Source organism: Harmonia axyridis, chromosome 5, assembly GCF_914767665.1.
Source record: "Harmonia axyridis chromosome 5, icHarAxyr1.1, whole genome shotgun sequence".
Classification (NCBI taxonomy): domain Eukaryota; kingdom Metazoa; phylum Arthropoda; class Insecta; order Coleoptera; family Coccinellidae; genus Harmonia; species Harmonia axyridis.
In genome coordinates this window covers 31,086,633-31,106,434 of record NC_059505.1, presented here as the reverse complement: position 1 = coordinate 31,106,434, position 19,802 = coordinate 31,086,633, and the positions used below count along the sequence as shown (strand labels likewise).

Below are 19,802 nucleotides of genomic sequence, written 5' to 3'. Positions count from 1 at the left end.
TGAGTCATTAAGCCATTTATATGAAAGCTTGATTACAATACTTTGTTCATTTTTCTATTCAAGAAAACTTTTGGTGAATAAATTTTAAACCTCAAATTCAAAAAATCCAATTTTGAAGAACTGGTAACTTCAAAACATGAAATTGAGAACTAAGATGATTCAGGTAGTATGGTACAAGTGTTAGAAATTTTTATTAAGATTTCAGAACTAATCCCGGCGCTAGATATCCATCACATTTTTGTTGCTTCACCAGAGTGAAAACTAATAATTAATTATATCATTTTAAGCATCTTTGATCGTTTATTTTATTATATTAACTACAAGTCAAGACTTTGGGAAATCAACTTTTTTCACTTCAATTTAACCATAAGTATTCCAATGAATTGAAGCCTAAAAGTTGCTCTAAACTGATCTTAATTCAATTGTGAAAACAGAAATGGAATATGTATATCATTTCTGAAATTTGCCTGTACGCACATGAAGGCAGATAAAAATTTTAATAAATGTATTTTGTGTTTTGCTATTATTTTCTTTGCGCTTATTTTAATTTTTTCATGAATTTCTAAGAATAGCAACCTTTATTATAGGTATATGAAAGATTGGAACAATAGTCGTATTGTAGAAATATAATTTCGTGAGACATATTACATATTATTAGTAGAAGCAAATATTTAAACAATATTTGTGTCTTCGTTATTTTCGATCGATTTGAAACTTTATAAATTTAAGTATGCACTAGATATTAATGATAATTTTTCGAATTAATTTCACATAAGATAATAAAAATTAGCTATATTAGGGTTAATTCATAACTTTTAAGCATTGTTGGGATGTTAATAGTAGTTTTAACATCATTAGCATATCAATGAGCAATAATCAAATTCTAAAATACTGATTTCGATTTATTTTCTTTAAGAAGTTAGGTCAAGAAAAAGAAACTTGTGTCAAAGTTGTCATCTCGCACACAACAAACAATTGTCAAATCCTGGAAGAGTGAACTGAACTGCATTATTGTAAATATGTAAATATTAAAGTTTACATTTTTGTGTGGACCTTATATGTTGTTCTGTTAGTGCATGCTTGCATCAATGTTTCTTGAATAAAATGGCTGAATGTTTTGTTAGTGAAGTAAATAAAAATATTAATAGTAGTTCCAAACAGTCGAGTGATGTGCCTAGTTGTCAGGAAGTTAAGACTGAAGAAGGTATTGTCAGTTTAAAAGTTTTTCATTTGAATTCAGTGCTATTTATAACAGATATATAGAGCCTGAATTTTATTCATAATAGCTTCATTTGTCTTGAAACTAAAATCAATTGGAGGTTAGGTATGATTCATATATTTTGAATGCATTTCCTTCAAACACTATCCTTGGGAAGATAATTTTCAGAATCAGGGCTTATTCATTTTTAAATTTCAGAAAAATTCATAAGTGGATCTTTCATTTCGGCGATGGAGCCTATACTTTTGGAAGATTCTCAAAGGAGTAATGTATCTACCAATCTAATGAATCTTATGAAAGTTTTTGAAGAACAAGAGATAAAGCCTAGTAAAAGTGATTTCTTGGTAGGATGTGTGTACATCTTCATGCTGGAATGTGGATTTATTCCTAAGGAAAAGGCGAATACTTACAGTGATAGTGAGTTTAGTTACAGAAGAATAAAGGAACTGATTCCTGATTTTCGATGGAAAAAGGCAAATGAGAATACTTACTGCTTATCGTTCATTTTGGAACCATATCAATTATATATTTGTGAAGTCTTATGTATAAAAACAGGAGATGATCTAGTAATTAATGCAATTGTTCGCAATATTGAAAATGCATATTCGAGTATTATGCTTGATATTCTATCATTCTATACTGATGGTGCAAATCAAAACGCCAATTTGAAGAATATCCAAAATCTGAGACTAATGTCCACTTTATTCAAAGAACAAATTGCTTTTCCTATAAAACATGCCATACTGAGGATAGTAGAACATAGACATCCATCTTTAGAAGATTTACCACCTGAAATTATTCTTGAAATACTTCAATACTTGCCTGGAATGGATATAGTTCGATTGACCTCCACCTGTAAACGTTTTTATATAATCAGACAAGAAGTCAGGCTATGGGAACATTTGTTAGAGAGAGACCATAATATTTCTATGAAGGGTGATAATTATATCTATTTATTTAAAAAGTATGGAAGTTTTCGTAAATCATCTTCTCATCACCTGGATTATGTTTGGACCACAAGATATAATTATCGAGCCTCGGACAATGTATTGCATTGAGTGCAGTCAAGCAAATGTTTTCTTCTAAAGGAAGTAATGAATTTTTATAAGGAAATGCATTCATTGAAATTTAAATTGTATGGATTTTCAAGTAAAGCTATTTTTGAACCATGTTCTCTAACTATACATTCAAACTAAATGACCATAAAATTTTGATTCATGATTGTCAATAGAAATAAATTGTGATGTCAAAATATAGTGATATTGTTATAAATTTGTTGTTATGAGATAAATAATTTCAATCAATAATTTTTTGTCATAACTCTAATTTATGGATGGTTTTAAATGAAGAATATTCTATAATTTGCATATTGAGCATTTTTTTTTTAATTTATGAATTTTCTTTGAAATATCGCATATAATCTAGAAAAAGATTTTATTAGATTTGTTATGGAAAGATCAAGTAACAAAGTAATATTCCGAAAAATATTTATATACTGGGAAATTTCCAATCACAAAATAATCAAATAAAAAAAAACATGATGATTATTTACGTGATTGTCACTTCTTCTGATCAACTTTTTGAGGAAAATCTTTATAAAACAGATTTGTCTATGCTGAATAGATTTTTTCTGAGGTTATAGCCCATTAATCCGCCTAGCTTGTGAGATTGAAAATTAAGAAATCTTACTTAAAATACCTGAAAAAGGATAAAAAAAACTCCACATGAGTATTTTGATATGGTAATCCCAATTATTTTCTACTGCAATATCCTTTTCCCTAAAAGTTTCAGAGTGACGAGATTCTGTATATTTGATTGAGTTTTTATCTCAAGTTAAAAAAAAAAGATGATCTATTTTATTAGATAATGAGTAGATATTTTATTATATAATGAATTTTTATCAAGTAAGGCCGAATTCATTGAATATTTGTTTTTTCATGTCAGAAAATTTTGTGAAATTGACAAGTTACAAATTTCCTTGTAACGTTTTTTGATGATATTTGAAATTTCACGAGATTTTTTAGGCTACCAAATAGACTCGATTTGAATTTACTATAAATAACTCTTATTCAAATCTGTGTCAAAAAGAGGATTATCATTATCTTAAATAACAATATTTGTGAACAAATATTTATACCAATTGAAATAAATACTACCAAAATTGATTTCGTCCTGTTTACTGAGTCATTATAGATCATATTTTTTTAAATGGGGAAAATATAGTAGAAGCAGGTCAGTTAATTTCATTGGAAAAATACATCGGCTACTCCTATTTTTCCTAAACATGAATAATTTTTTGACCAAGGATATAATACAACTCTACTCAGAAATTTAAAAGGATAATGTGAGTAATGCTTGAAGTAGTGTTCTCAAAGATAATTCTTCAATTGATTGATGCTCTGAATTTTCAACATTTGAGTGTAGAAAATGTGTAGTTTTCGCATGCTGTTACTTAATGTCATAGTTGTGTTGATAGTAGTCTTGTGACCTCTTACGGTAACTGAATAATATACTATTTTTGAAGATGAACTGTGACTGTAAATATATAATAAGAAGTTTCATAATTTCGATCAAAAATCACTTCATCTTTCAATTAAAACTTTTAATTCGAATTAATTGTATGATCAAGAGAGATAATTTTTTTTTTATTTATATACAACGATTTTGATCTGTCTACCTAACAATAATAAGACCAATTATAAAATAACTTGCTACTACATTGTCGAAACAAAAAATTGTACCCTGGGTACAATCAGGGAAATGAAATTTCTCATGGTCATGAGTAAGTTCAGCTTTTGCTTCATATCGGTACTCTTAATATGATTTGAAAAAAGTGGTTGTCAGAGAATATTGCTGCTAGGTCAAATATAATTATAAATATTGTAGTGTATGCTTGTCAAGCAAGATTTGGAGAAGTCCTTGGATATTAACCAATTTACCCTATCCTTCATCTCTGTCTTGAAGTACAGGTAGCCTGAGATTTTATCCCACATAGTTGTATGCCCAGAAGTGTGAATTAGTGTATTTTGCATTGTGGAAATCCAATATATTTCTGGTTGTTTATTCATTTCAGCCTGAGTGACTCGTTTATCGAAATTCTTAAAAATATTTTTTGATATAATATCAGCACCCATTCAATATACTTATTGATGAAATATGGTATATTACCTACTTTTTACAGGAAATGAACATTTCCATCAAGTGGAAATACCACAAGCAACCTCTGCAGGAACAACAGGGAATCTACTGAGTTCTCCGAAACTCAATAGGAACAGTAAGTTATTGTTATTTAATTACTGCCCTGGGCACTCAATTCATCGGTTTCTTGAAAAAAATATTCAATTACCAAAATTTAAAATTTGGGAATTCATTAAAAAATATAACACTATATCATCTCAACTCAAAATCTCAACCTTTTTACTTATTTAATGAACTGTAAAATGATGGCTTTGCATGTAGATTTCGCAATGATTTTTTTCAAACCATCAGAAAGTAAAATTTTGATTTGATATACCTCCACAAAAAAATTCATATGGGTTAAATGAAGACTGAATCGAGGTCAATTAATCTCTTGAAAATCAAAATGCTGCCTCCAGCTGAAATCAACTTCTTCGGTTATACTTAAATCTCCAAAAACGCATTGATGAAATTCCCGGAACCTAAATATTTAGCTTTGTACTAGTCCGATTTCGATGAAATTTGATGAGTATAGTTGTTCGTATTGGGACCTAAATGGGTTTATAGAGATTTCAGCTGTTTCGTATACAGGGTGGCCACTTTTTCAATGGGATTGTATTGGTAACTTTTAAACCATAATGCCCGCCACTCACGAAGCGTTTCTTCCAGCGTTTGGTAGCAAGCGTCGAAGAGATTCCAGTCGGGCAGTCAAGTTCATACTCTGATTTACAGTCGTACGGCCGTGTCCCGAGCTGTCTGACTGGAATCTCTTCGACGCTTGCTTCCAAACGCTGGAAGAAACGCTTCGTGAGTGGCGGGCATAAGAGTTAGAAGGTCGGTCAAATGGAGAAAAAGTTGCATGCATAGAAGCATTATCAAGCAGTTCAAACAAATCGAGATTATCAGGGCCCGTTATTGAGATATCATAAAAAAAGTAAATTCTGTCATTTTGATTTTTCTTTTTTTCCCACTTTATTTCAAATATTATCAAAAAATGTTACAGGAATTTTTTATTCGACAATAAATTGTTCTTAATTTGACGTAATCAGATTTCGTATCCAACGTTTCGTGCTCTCTGGGCCACCCTCAACCTAATTTTTTTCAATACGGACCTGTATATTTTATGACACTTTTCGAAATAACTTTTAACGCTGAATTCAACGATATATCATACAATGTCATTCAAAGTTGATTTTCAGGTGATTTTGACCCTCGGTACAGGAAGACTCGTCGCTCCAAATGATCTTATTAAAAAAATCTGGATCTGCATGATGTTTTCCAAAATTTTCCGGCAAAATTGAATTTCGTTGAGGTGAATAATTATGCGAGTAATATTTTCGCACGTACACAATTGCCATTGTTCACTAAGTAATGCAACATCGAAGATTTCACAACATAATTGACAAACTTGATTTTGTCAGAAACGTACCCATTTGGATAAAAACAGCCATATCTTTTTTCTTTGAATAACAAATGACTTGTGTGATACCTCTTTGAAATCACTATAAAATAGACAATTTATTGGTGTAATGTGCAGCAGTAGCTCCGTACATTTTTTCCACTACGATGGGCTAAACTTCATGAACAAAATAATCCACTACCAAAATTTCCAATAAAAATATTTCTCACAGCCCCCCTTTAAAATGTTCGGAGGATGTTTTCAATGTAAACGTTAAAATCATTCTTTAGCAATATTTTACAGAAAAAATTAACCAGAAAGATGTAAAATTGTACCAACCGTAAGGGCAAAACTATTGAAAGGGGCAAAAATTCATTATTTTCAAAAAAAAAAAAATCTCGAAAACGGTAAGACTTTTATAATGGGAATTTTGTCATAGCAGGTGGGTTATCCTTTGATCTACATTCTCCCTCGGTTTGACGTGGTCTTTACGGGACACCCTGTATATTAATTATGCCGCTACAGATTTCCGTAGGTACTGCAAGTTAGATAATTCCTCAACTTCCTGAAACCCTACGCCGCAAATGAGATTAATAACGTATCCCATTTTTATCCTCGATTGATTTTTTGTTGTTCTCGAAGCTTCTGCAAGACTTCTCGACAGTCAGTTGTGACAACCCGCCCTCTGGGTAATCTATGTTCTAGATTCTCCATTCGATGGGCGAAATCGAACCGCCACAGAGGAATCATTCGCTGTTTACTCTGGAGATAACGATGATAAGATTCCTCTACTTGAAAATAATCTGGATTGGTATTAGTCGCGAGTGTTTTGATCCCGAAATGTTGGGCGCGATCTGAGAAAGTACGCGATTATGTCGTCGTTTTTTCGACGTATTTCTAGAACGCACAGCAGGAACAATCTGCGTATCAGAGACGGCGAACTGACGGCCGATAAAAAACCAACGAACGAAGAAGAGAAGAACGGTGCTCAAAGTTCTGTGAAATTGCATAGTGATGGAGGTATGTACGGGGGTTGTCCAGAAAATAACGATAATTTTCGCGCGCTAGTTCGAGAGCTTCATTTTTAATGAATTATAACACCAGCTTTGATTTGTCTGCCTTAAATTGTTCCGGGTTGGTGAAATTTGTTGCCTAAGTTAGGTTATCTTGAGAACTGTAAGGCCTACTTGATTTTTGATTTATTATTTCTGATAACTATTAGGTGTACAACTTTGTTTCCGCCGTTTTGCAATAGATGGCTGTAGCGGTAAAGTGGTAGCGAAATAAATAGATCCTAGATTTCATACAATAAGCCGCTGTTTGTAAACAAAATGCCATCGAAGTATAAGTCGATTTGTGACTGCATCATAAACTTATTCTCGATTAAACATGTCAGCGTACGAGCCAAATTCTAGTCATTTGCTCTCAAATACCTATGGTGAGGCCGCTATTTGTGAAAGAACGTGCCGAGAGTGGTTTCAACGCTCCAAGAACGGTGATTTTGACGTAGAAGACCAGCATGGCTGTAGAAGAGAGAAGTTTTCAGAAGATGCAGAATTGGACCCATTACTTGATCAAGATCCGTATCAAACGCAACAAGAATTGGCAGGATACTTGGGAGTGACGCAATAAGCCATTTCAAAACGCCTGAAAGTGATGGGAATCATTCTGAAACAAAAAAATTGGGTGCGTACGAGTTGAAGCCGAGAGATGTTGAACGGCGTTTGTTTGCGTGTGAATAGCTGTTTACAAGGCAGATACAGAAGGGATTTTTGCATCGCATTGTGACTGGAGACGAAAAATGGATTCATTACGATAATCCCAAGCGCAGAAAATCATGGGGGTATCTCGGCCATGCTTCCACGTCGACGGCCAAACCGAATATTCACAGATCCAAGGTCATGCTCAGTATTTGGTGGGACCAGCTCGGCGTAGTGTAGTATGAGTTGTTAAAACCGACTGAAACAATCACAGGCGATCATTATTGCAATTAATGCTGTTGAGCCCACCATTAAAGACAAACGGCCGCAATACAACGAAAGACATGATATAGTGATTTTATAGCATGACAGTGCTTTATTCCATCTTGCGAAAGTGGTCAAGACTCAAGACATACTTGGAAACGTTGAAATGGGAAGTCTTACCCCAGATTTTGCTCCCTCGGACGATAGTCCGAGGAACAAGTGATAACTTGTTTTGATCAATAACACACTGCCTGGCTCACCAACACTTCCGGTGTTATGAAGAAGTAAAAAATTGGATCGATTCGTGGATCGCTTCAAAAGCTGGTCAGTTTTTTCAATGCGGGATTCGTACGCTGCCCGAACGATGGGAGAAAGTAGTAGCCAGCGATGGACAATACTTAATATCATAAATGTATAACCAGTTTTTTACAATAAAGCCTCGAATTTCGGAAAAAAACGGCGGAAGCAAAGTTGTACTCCTATGTTTATTATTCAGCACAGATGGTTCTGGAAAGATATTTTTCCAACCCGCCCTGAAATTTTTAAAGCTATATTTCGGAATCCCCATATCAAATAGGCTAGTCGAGTGTTCTGCCAGTTTACTGGCTCCCTTTGATCAGTGTTATTTTACGATTTTCAGACTATACGAAGAATTACAGCTTGAATTATCGAAAATACCTTCATTTCATTGCGTTGTGAATTGTAGAATCTCTCTCTCTCTCTCCCTCTCTCTCTGTTTCTCTGTATCATCTACTATCGCTATCTCATATTCATTGATATAGGACGTACATTTGAAATTGATGATTAAGACCTGAATCATTAATTTTTAATAAAATCTAAATTGATTTTAGATCCAATGTTTGTTTTCCAACTCCCACTGTTTTCAGAAAAGCATAACATACATAACAAAGAATAGAAATAGCTCCACAATTTCACAAGTCGAATGTAAATTAAATATTTTCCTCTTTCGCGATACGTGGAACATAAATGAGTAGAATGACACGCTAGTGACCTAATAAAATAGAGCAATATTTTTTATCTAATCCAGGTAACGAATTTGTAGTCCTTTAGTACCATATCTACGACATCTGAATTCCACGTTGTCGAATGATGAAGTAGAAACGAATTATTAAAATTTCATCAATTAAATATTCCATAAAAAATGTATCGCGATTGTCTAAACGAAAATTCTCCAATGGCTACTAAGTTTACAGCAAAAATGCAAGACGACCAATAATTTCAAAGATATACCTATAGCCGTGGTAAAAAAAATTATGGTTGGAAATCCATTGTTGGATGAGCGAAAAAATAATGAAATTGCAAGCAATTTTTTCAAACTGATGAATGCCTATACCCAATTTCATTAAACTAATATAAGAATCGTAGATGTTAAGGGTGTTACAAAAAGACCTGAAACCATAGTTGTTAAGAATTTTCAAATCGCCGACAAGAATTTTTTTAATATTAATAAAAGAAAATAAATAAAACACTTGTCTAAGCGTTTCAAAAACAACAAGTGTTATATTATATATACAGGGTGGCCATTTGAAAACGAAACAGACGAGATTACAGACGAAATAAAGTTTTTCGATAGAAATGCTCGGACAGGTCGATTTCTGTTTCGAGGGGGACAACTTAAGATGTAGGTTATGGACACATAGCGCTTCAACCCTTGCTGCTACAACCCCCACCCCCAATTTTTGAATAGGGAAGATGGGGTGAGTGATACCTCAATTTAAAGGTATTTTTATACTGATTTCAGCACAGTAATTGTTTTTTCATTTTATGCATTAGTTCTCGAAATATTCATGCGTTAGTTAGTTAGGAAGGAAGCCACAGTCATGGTTGTTTTGAAGCTCAAAATGTCGATTTTTCACAAAACACTACAAGTGCCATGAAAACACTACTTCATTTTCAAATACTTAGTTAAGAATATTTCGAGAACTAATGCATAAAATGAAAAAACAATTACTGTGCTGAAATCAGTATAAAAATACCTTTCAAATGAGGTATCACTCACCCCATCTTCCCTATTCAAAATTTGGGGGTGAGGGTTGTAGTAGCAAGGGTTGAAGCGCTATGCCTCCGTAACCTACATCTTAAGTTGTCCCCCTCGAAACAGAAATCGACCTGTCCGAGCATTTCTATCGAAAAACTTTATTTCGTCTGTAATCTCGTCTGTTTCGTTTTCAAATGGCCACCCTGTATTATATTTCACCAAGTGATATGCGAGGAATCAATTTAGAATTTTTTTCATTCTAAATGTGATGATAATGCTCTCTTTATCTTCGAACATGAAATGATTCTGTTGTGCCTCGCAAGACCGATCACAATTCGCCGAATCCAACAGCAATAATAATCTCCCTTTTTTTTTGTAGGCAATCAAGCAGATGAGCATCGACACAGCGATGGTAAGTTAACCCAATAAAAATTCTCATTAGCTGTTGATATCGTTCGTCCCTTCTATTGTTGGAGCTCTGTCAGTCAATATGGGTATAAATAGATGCATCCTGTCCCCGAGCAGTATGTAAAGGTCGGTTTTCATAATCACGCTGCTCGAATTGCATCCTTGGCGTATATTTATATTGCCGAAGTACCATTCCGAGTCGCCAACTTTGATTAGGCCGAAGTTTTGATGAATGACTTCTTACATTTCGAGTTGTCCATTGAAGCGTGGTTGGCTATGGTGTAAGACAGAGGTTGCTATAAATAGAATTCAATTTATTCAATGAATCTTATCCTGAGTTCGCCATGTGGTTTTATTGGTTCTTCAATTGACGAAGGGTCGGGTTTCGAAAGGAATTTATATGAGGGAAATACGGGATGATTCAAACTTGACCATGAATTAATTATTTATTATATTTTGAGAAGAAATTTTCAATCCCTTCTGAAAATGTTACAATTGGAATATGTAACGGATTTTCCAATAGGAATGAAACAATTCAAAATTGTTATAATGGCAACACTGTGTTTTAATTTTTGACATTTCTTATGTCAATTGTGTTCAGTAGGTTAGGACGCTTCAACAACGTTTCAAAATTGTTAAATTGTTTTATCACTGCTCATTTGTGAATGCTTAGAGAAATTTGAGAACAATTCATGGACGACATAATTATGTTAATAGACTATCTATTTGTCGTATTATGAACAACTTTGAAAGTGTTACCAAGTACGGCACAGTACTTGGTACTATGGTCCTTTCAAATATAAGACGGAGCAATATAAACAAAATAAATGGCTTGATTTGCGCATAGGATAACTCTTATTGATCATAAATCTTATACCTCGTTCGTCCCTAACAGAGTGCCAGGATCGTACTCACAAAGTTATCTGGATATGATCATTAGAATCCAGTAGTGTAGGTAAACCATCAGTTATTCATCGTCATTGTTTACAAATGGATATAAAATGGCATAAACAGTATAGAGGTTGAAAAAACATGTGGCGATTTTATAGCATTATGAAGTCGACAATGGATAATAATAATAATAAATTGGAGTAGGTACACTGCCGATAAATAAAGGAGGCAAGGGTCGGACGGACATCATGGAACTTGCTTATAGGCAGATAGAAAGCCTACGGGAATACATCAGAAATCAAGCAAGTATATCAGAGGTCTACAAAATGCTGTGTGAAGCAGACGAATCAACATCCTTATACAACTTCACAAGGAGCAATTTTCATACAACCATCAGACAAGAAAAACTACAAAGATGGAGAGAGAAGCCCCTGAATGGAAGACATTTCAACGAGGTGAACCAGGATCATGTCGACATTGAAGCGTCGAACTATTGGCTCACATCAGGTGCAATGTATACAGAAACGGAAGATTTCTCTAAGCCATCCAAGATCAAGTGATCCCAACGTGGAATTACTGCAGGCATATTATAAAGGATCGAACTATTACTGACGATCGATGCCGATATGGGTGTTCAACGAATGAGACAATCCAATGGGAGGATGTCGAATGTTTGGAGGAAATGAATATAGAGAGAGAGACACGATGCAGTAGGAAAGATACTACACCAAGAATTGGCAACCATATTAGAACTAATTCATTCTGAAAAAATGCTGTACTAGGATCGTACGGTTTGGACTGATAAAACAGTCTCTCATAACATACCAGATATGTTACTAGTCGATACACATCAAAAGACAGCAATACCCATCGACGCAGCAATACCTGAAAAGGAGGTCGAAAAAATTTCAAAATATAGGGACCTCGAATTTCAGATAAAGCGGTATTTGAGAATGATATCAACGAGAACTATTCCAATAATCATCTCAACAACAGAAATAGTACCCAAAAATCTCAAGAGAAATATCAAGCAACTAGGACTTAACGAGTGTTAACAGGGTGGCCATTTGAAAACGAAACAGACGAGATTACAGACGAAATAAAGTTTTTCGATAGAAATGCTCGGACAGGTCGATTTCTGTTTCGAGGGGGACAACTTAAGATGTAGGTTACGGACGCATAGCGCTTCAACCCTTGCTACTACAACCCTCACCCCCAAATTTTGAATAGGGAAGATGGGGTGAGTGATACCTCATTTGAAAGGTATTTTTATACTGATTTCAGCACAGTAATTGTTTTTTCATTTTATGCATTAGTTCTCGAAATATTCTTAACTAAGTATTCGAAAATGAAGTGGTGTTTTCATGGCACTTGTAGTGTTTTGTGAAAAATCGACATTTTGAGCTTCAAAACAACCATGACTGTGGCTTCCTTCCTAACTAACTAACGCATGAATATTTCGAGAACTAATGCATAAAATGAAAAAACAATTACTGTGCTGAAATCAGTATAAAAATACCTTTAAATTGAGGTATCACTCACCCCATCTTCCCTATTCAAAAATTGGGGGTGGGGGTTGTAGCAGCAAGGGTTGAAGCGCTATGCGTCCGTAACCTACATCTTAAGTTGTCCCCCTCGAAACAGAAATCGACCTGTCCGAGCATTTCTATCGAAAAACTTTATTTCGTCTGTAATCTCGTCTGTTTCGTTTTCAAATGGCCACCCTGTACATGTAATATAATGCAAAAAGCTGTTCTTTTACGTATTGCAAGGACAGTGAAAAAATTCCAAGGAGGCGACAGACAGGTCTAAGGATCGGCGCGATCACGAATTTGTTATCAAATTTGGGATAATTTTTTTTCAATTTTCTTCAGATCAATATTTTATATTGAATTTTATTTCTATTTTTTTTTTGGATTTTGTGATATTTTTTCGCTTTAGAATTTTTGACATTACATATTTTATCATGTTGGTATTCACATAAATATAGAATTAAAGAATTCCTGTTATCTTATTACGTTGAGTGTAAATAAATATTTTATATTTAGATATTTTGGATATTTTATTTGTATATTAATATGCAGTACTGTGAATTACCTTTAGTTCCACTCTGGACGGACAGTACCTATTCTTATTCGAGGCTTTCTCTATTTATGCGCCAACTTGTTAATATTGCTCCGTCATATATTTGAACAGAATATAGTACTCTTGTACCGTCTAAAGAAAATTTCAAATTTGTCTTCAATACGACGATTAACTCAATGTCCTTGAATTCTTCTCTAATTTCTCCCAGTATTCACAAAACATTGTATATCTTTTCACGATTAAATTACATAACCTACTGAACACAAATGACATTAGAAATGTCATAAAATAATACAGTGTTGCCATTCTAAAATTTTAAAATTGTATGATTCGTATTGGAAACAATTTAAAAAAGAAAAATCGAATTGAAAAATCAGCTCGTTCACCGTTCAGAGCTTTTCTTCGAAACTTAAAAAGCCGTTTGAGTGAAATTTGGAAAAAAATCAATTTATATAGTACATTGATCATCCTAGATCGTGAATATAATATATGAATTTCTAAAGAAAAAATTAGACAAACTTTGAAAAAGATCATTTCTCGAAATGTTAACACATAATAATGAAATTAAAAACAAATATTGATACTATGATACTGAATACAACATTTTTTACCGAAAAGTATTAGTACTCATAGTTTCGGATTTATGAATTTTTGAATGACCACATTATAATTAAGCATTTAGTGTGAAATTTGCATTATTTAGAATGGAAAAACGTGGAATCTCACATTGAAATCAATTTTGAATTCTGAGCGTTCCATTTTTGTATGTTCAGCTTTACCTTATTTCTACGTAACTCTATATAGAGTTGATCTAATTACAGACGTATAGTTTGCTGACATCTTAATCAGTATTCATCAATCAGTCTGTTTTTGCGAATGTTAATGCCTATGCACTTACTCATTCGCATTTATCAGATACTAACGAGTACATACCTATAATTATGAATCATACATCGTCATGATGCTATATTTTCGATAAGTATGTCAAATAAATATTAAACGCTGTCGCTGGGATTTTATTTTTCCCATTTGATGATTATCCTTGGTCGATTGAGACACGTGTGCCGTTTTATGTGCTGTTTTAAAAAGAAGTTAGAAGGATCGTAATATACATGGTGCTCTAACAGGCCAATTGAAAATTCACCGGTCGACCATAGTAAAACACATTTTTTTGGCAAAATTTGATTTTATTATTCAACATGGTTGCCTTCTAGGGCGATACAGCGATTATAGCGATCTTCCAACTTTTCGATACCATTTTTGTAGTACGATTTGTCCTTCGCTTCAAAATAGACCTCAATTTCGGCGATTACTTCTTCGTTGGCGCTAAATTTCGTTTCAGCGAGCATTCTTTTGAGGTCTCAGAATAGGAAAAAGTCGCTGGGGGCCAGATCCGGCAAATACGGTGGCTGCAGAAGCAATTTGAAGCCCAATTCATGCAATTTTGCCATTGTTTTCATTGATTTGTGACACGGCGCATTGTCTTGATAAAACAGCACCTTTTTTTTCTTCATATGAGGCCGTTTTTTAACGATTTCACCCTTTGAACGATCCAATAACGCTATATAATAATCGCTGTTGATGGTTTGGTCCTTTTGGAGGTAATCAATGAATATTATACCTTGCCCATCACAGAATACTGATGCCATAACCTTGCCAGCTGACTGTTGTGTTTTTCCTCGCTTTATTTCGGTTTATCCGTGTGCAGTCCACTCAGCTGACTGTCGATTGGGCTCCGGAGTGAAATAATAGAGCCATGTTTCATCTATTGTCACACATCGCCACAAAAATTCAGGTTTATTGCACTTAAAGTGCTTCAAACACTACTCAGAAACATTAACACGTTGTTGCTTTTAATAGATTGTGAGCTCGCACGGTACCCATTTTACACACAGCTTTCTGATGTACAAATACTCGTGAATGATATGTTGTACACGCTTAGATGATATCTTCACAATGTCTGCTATCTCGATAAACTTCACTTCACGTCATTCAAAATTATATTATGAACTTTTTTATTTTTTCGTCGGTGACAGCCTCTTTTGGGCGACCACTGCGTTCGCCGTCTTCGCTGCTCATTTCACCACGTTTAAACTTACCAATAACATACCAATCAATGATGGTTGATTTTCCTGATGCAGACCCCGGGAACTCTTCATCAAGCCAAGATATTGCTTCAACTGTATTTTTTCCCTTCAAATAGCAATATTTTATCAGCACACGAAATTCTTTTTTTTCCATCTTTTTTCAAATGACAAAAGTAGCTACTTCCACAACGCAATATCTCACTAACTAATAATCGGAGTACTGTCAAATTTTGACACGTATCGTTGGTACTAACTAAAAAGCATATGGATTTAATACTAGCACCGCCATCTGACCGTTGACTTTTCAATTGGCCTAATAGGTAATCAATGAAGTCAAAAAGATTTGCTCCAAAAATTTTTCTACTGGCATCAAATCATTGTTGAAAATCTCACCCCAAAGGTTGAAACTAAAACGTTGTTGATATCGCCCATACATATTCATATGTTCATTGAGAAAACCTTCTTTCTAAAGTCCATATTTTATTTTTGCTCATTTAGGAGCTAGAATAAAATAAAACTGAGAATGAAATAATTTCCTTCGAAGAAACTTTCATAGATCATAGGAATAATATGAAATAAATCAAAATACTCAGGGAATTATAATTATCATGAAAAATTCTAAGTGAAGATAAAACGAGAATTGAAAAGAAGAGTAACAATCTAATTTATCAGTAGACAAAGAAACAAAATCATCAAAATCTGTGAAATGATTATTTAATGTAGTTAAAAATTTAAAAAGTTAAAAAGAACTAGAACAAAGTATCTTTAATAAAAAAGTCTTAGAAGAAAAAATGGTATTGATTGAGCACATATAGTAAAGCAGAATAACTTCTTGAACAATTCAATGGAATGGAAAATAACCAAGCAATTTAACCTACGCCTGCTAGATGAAGAAGGAGCGGAAAACATGTAATGAAGGGACATGAATGTTTTAACAGGGCATTGCCTTTAGAGATTGATGTTGAACCCTGCAGTAAATGGGGCACTTTATATAAGGAACATGTTCGTAGGAAGTGTGTGCAATACATCTTGAGTTATTAGGCTAATGCCTTTTAAATTGAAGCTCAAGTTACTTATTTTTTTCGCAATTACGGAATAAATGACAAAATGGTGAATGCGTCGGTCTTAAAACGTATAAGGACTACTAAAATGAAATCCATTAGTTTTGCATGAAAATCAAGGCTTTAATTATCATAGTTCGAATGATCCGATTCAGGTCAAATATGCCCCGTTTTGTTCGATAACTTGTTGCCATTTTCAAGGTAATATTATTATGCCTCTCCTATAGAAGCCCTCGTCCCTATTGGCAAAAAATTGAGGTGGTCGATTTTCATAAGCCTCTGTTAAAGCGAAATTGGACAGAAACAGATAGTAATCACTTGGTTCCAAGTCCGAACTAAAGTCCGTTAAAGTTACTCCTAAATAAGTCAGCTAATTCTATGGAAGGGGCTGTTAAATGGTTTAACAACAATGAGTTGAAAGTTAATACGGACAAAACACAGGAATTAGTAATAACTACAAAATTCCACAACATTGAAAATATTAATCTACTGGGAGTAACAATTGGAGGGACTTTGACTTGGGCACAACATATAAATGAGTTATGTAAGAAGCTTTCGACTGCTATATTCTCCATAAGACAAATTAAGAACTTACTGACTGAGAAAGAAGCGCTTCTCACCTATTTCACGCAATTCCATGGAAGAATGACCTACGGTATAATCCTGTGGGAGTCGTCTCTCGATGCTGATAGGATCTTCATAAAGCAGAAGTATGCCCTAAGAGTGATGTTTGGCGTTGATCGGATGACCAGCTGCAAGCCGTATTTCAGGAGATATGGCATACTCACTGCTCCATGCTGTCATATTTTTGAGTGCCTCCTGTATGTCCATAAAAATAAGAACACCCTTTTGAAGCACTCCGCTGTACAAATCCACCAAACAAGAACCAGAGACAAAATTGTTATCCCCATGCATCGACTGAAGAGGACGCAGAATAACTGCATTTTCCACGGAGTGAAAATGTATAATAAACTTCCAGAAGGGGTCACCTCACTTCGAGATGAAGCTTTCAAGAGGATGGTCAAGTCGCTGCTTGCCAGGAATGTCTTTTATTCGATAGATGAGTTTATGTCTCATCGGTTCTAGTCGGTCAGACTGTATGTCTCTATTTGTTATATGTCGAATTGTTTTATACATGTATATGTATGTGTATATTTTGTAAGTGATTTTTACTCTTGTATGCTATACAATTATTTTGACATGCCGTGTAAGGTTTTTTGAGGGAAATAAACTAAACTAAAAGGTGGATGCATAAGAACCTCCAAACCAAGCTCCCGGAGCTTCTGGCGAGTCACCATCGATGTGTTTGACCTGGTGTTGTCCTTCTTCTTCTTCTTCTTCTTGGTTCCTTCAGATGGTGCAAAACCTTCCTGGCCGACAATCCTAGCTTGGTCACCGTTTCTGCCGGCTCAGCGCGTTTCGACCACGATCGTTTTCGCTTGACGTTGTCGTAAGTGATCCACTTTTCGTCACCAGTCACCAACCGTTTCAAAAATTGGTAGATTTTGTTGCGATCCAGCAGCGATTCGCAGATGGAAATTTAGATCATGAGGTGTGACTGTGGTACCCATATATCAAGATTTTTCTTGAGTCCAGCCTCATGAAAATAGTTCCAAATGGTTTTTTGTGCAATCTTTAGCCCTTGGACAATCGAAACAGTGCTTTTATGATGGTCGAACTCGACAATGTCCATGATTTTAGATTTTATCAACATTTTCTACAATTGGCCTAGTCCAGTGCAAATATTATCACGAAAGAAATTAAAACAGGAACGTATTTCGAAAAAGTTACATAACGCATAAATTTTTTCGTTTGCTACTCTTTTGAGAAAAGTGTGCCGAAAAAGTAAAAATTGAATTCATCAGACTGAATTATGTATTTTTTCATTGAAACGATGATTTCTCTCTAAAATGTGTGAAAAATATAAGTTTCGAAGTCTAAAGGAAAAAAACTCAATAATTTGAGTTCTCCCATGAAAATATTGAAATTACATTTAACGTTTCGAAGGGTTGCATGAAGTAAATAAACCCTTAAAATTTGAACAAAATCGGACTGCTGGTTCCCAATTTATGGAGATTTGAAATTTGGGCCAATTTTTATAAATCACCCTGTATCTCCGAAACTAACAAAACAAGCTACTTTTCTGAACGGCCTGGATGACCTGCATTTACCACTTGTCTATGGTCAGTCAGTCGTGTTACACCCTGTATTAGTTCTGAAATTTTCATATCGCAAAATCTCAGTTTGCGTTAGTAATGACCTCTATTGTTGCCAAGTTATTCTCGTGATTATTGCCCCCAATGGAGTATGCCTCTGTTCCCAATTCCTCAGGATTACACCTATTATCTTTATAATTTTGGTAACTATGGCTTTATTAGGAAATGTGACCTTATACTTTAATAAGGTTATCTTATCACATAATCTAGAAAAACACTCGAACATAAGTGCTAGTTGTAGAAATAATTGTTTTGATTTTAAATTTCCCAGATTATGAATATGGATAAGGAAATTGATTTCAAGCTCTTATAAGTCGGTGCTATAGGGCATTTCAAAAGGAATTATACAATTTAAAGAGGTTATAATAGCAACACTAAGATTTTTGGACGTTTCTTATGTCATTTGTGTTCAATAGGTTATGCATTTGAATCATTCGATCATGAAAAGATGCACGCTTCAGCAACGCTCTGAAATTGTTAAATTCTTCATTAAAATCAGTGCTCATTTCTGAATATCGAGAGAAATTTAAGAAAAATTCATGGACGATATTGATCTACCCACACTATTCGTCGAATGGTAGACATATTTGAAAATTAATTTTATTTACAAAATACAAGAGCACCAGTAGGTACCAAGTACTGAAACATTCTTGGTACCACTTTCAAATTTGTCTACAATACCCTGAATAGTAGTGATTCGATTGATTGAAAAATGTCGTCCATGAATTCTTCTTAAAATGAGCAACGATTTTGATGGAATAATTTAAAAATTTCTAAACGTTGTTGGAGCGTGTATCTTTCCATATTTAAATGGCATCACCTATTGGACAAAAATGACACAAAAATGTCAAAAAATAATAGAAAAGTGTTGCAATTACATATAACCATTTTAAAATGTATCATTTCTATTTGAAGCCCATTTACTAGTACTTTTCAGGTTCATAAATAAAAAAGACAAAAATCAATTTATATACATATCTTATTTTATTCTACATACATTCAAGTATTATTTGATTATTCTGCCCTTAAAATATTAAAATCTTCATAAGTATACGAGCTTTTTTCCCACCATATAATTGTCGAAAGGAACATTTTTGTTTTGAGGGGAATTGTTATCTGATGAACTTTTGTCGCTAAATCTTTTCGAAAAGAATTGGTTATTTCAAAATAACGATATTTACAACCTACAAAATGAAGTCATTCAAATATGACCGTCATGATGAAATACCTCTTTAGGCATGCTTCTCAAATTTTATGGATATAATAACAAAAACAACTTTACGCTGTTGGAGATCA

The 19,802-nt window shown here is 34.1% G+C and overlaps 2 protein-coding genes across 5 annotated transcripts in view; both read left to right on the top strand.

Annotated features, from left to right (window-relative positions):
• Positions 1–966: 966 nt before the first annotated feature.
• Positions 967–19,802, top strand: part of LOC123679729 (phosphatase and actin regulator 4) — a 68,688-nt gene continuing 49,852 nt past the window's right edge. The window contains exons 1-3 of one of the 3 annotated variants that reach the window (XM_045617165.1): positions 967–1,204; positions 4,401–4,493; positions 10,138–10,170. In XM_045617165.1, the coding sequence (XP_045473121.1) occupies positions 1,105–1,204; positions 4,401–4,493; positions 10,138–10,170 (226 nt within the window). In that variant the 5' untranslated portion in view covers positions 967–1,104. Of the gene's footprint in view, positions 1,205–4,400; positions 4,494–6,605; positions 6,816–10,137; positions 10,171–19,802 lie in introns of those variants that run through there. The other 2 variants (XM_045617162.1, XM_045617166.1) reach the window with 2 other exon arrangements.
• On the top strand, positions 1,185–2,388 carry LOC123679731. 2 transcript variants are annotated; one of them, XM_045617169.1, is made up of 2 exons: positions 1,185–1,324; positions 1,418–2,388. In XM_045617169.1, exon 2 carries the CDS (start codon positions 1,450–1,452, stop codon positions 2,275–2,277), a length of 828 nt encoding a protein of 275 aa, XP_045473125.1. In that variant the 5' UTR covers positions 1,185–1,324; positions 1,418–1,449; the 3' UTR covers positions 2,278–2,388. The 2 variants fall into 2 exon arrangements, with proteins under 2 accessions (XP_045473125.1, XP_045473126.1); XM_045617170.1 differs by having other exon boundaries at positions 1,190–1,319.

Excerpts from the sequence above, each read along its gene's own strand:
- LOC123679731 (XM_045617169.1), top strand. The coding sequence starts at position 1,450 with ATGGAGCCTATACTTTTGGAAGATTCTCAAAGGAGTAATGTATCTACC.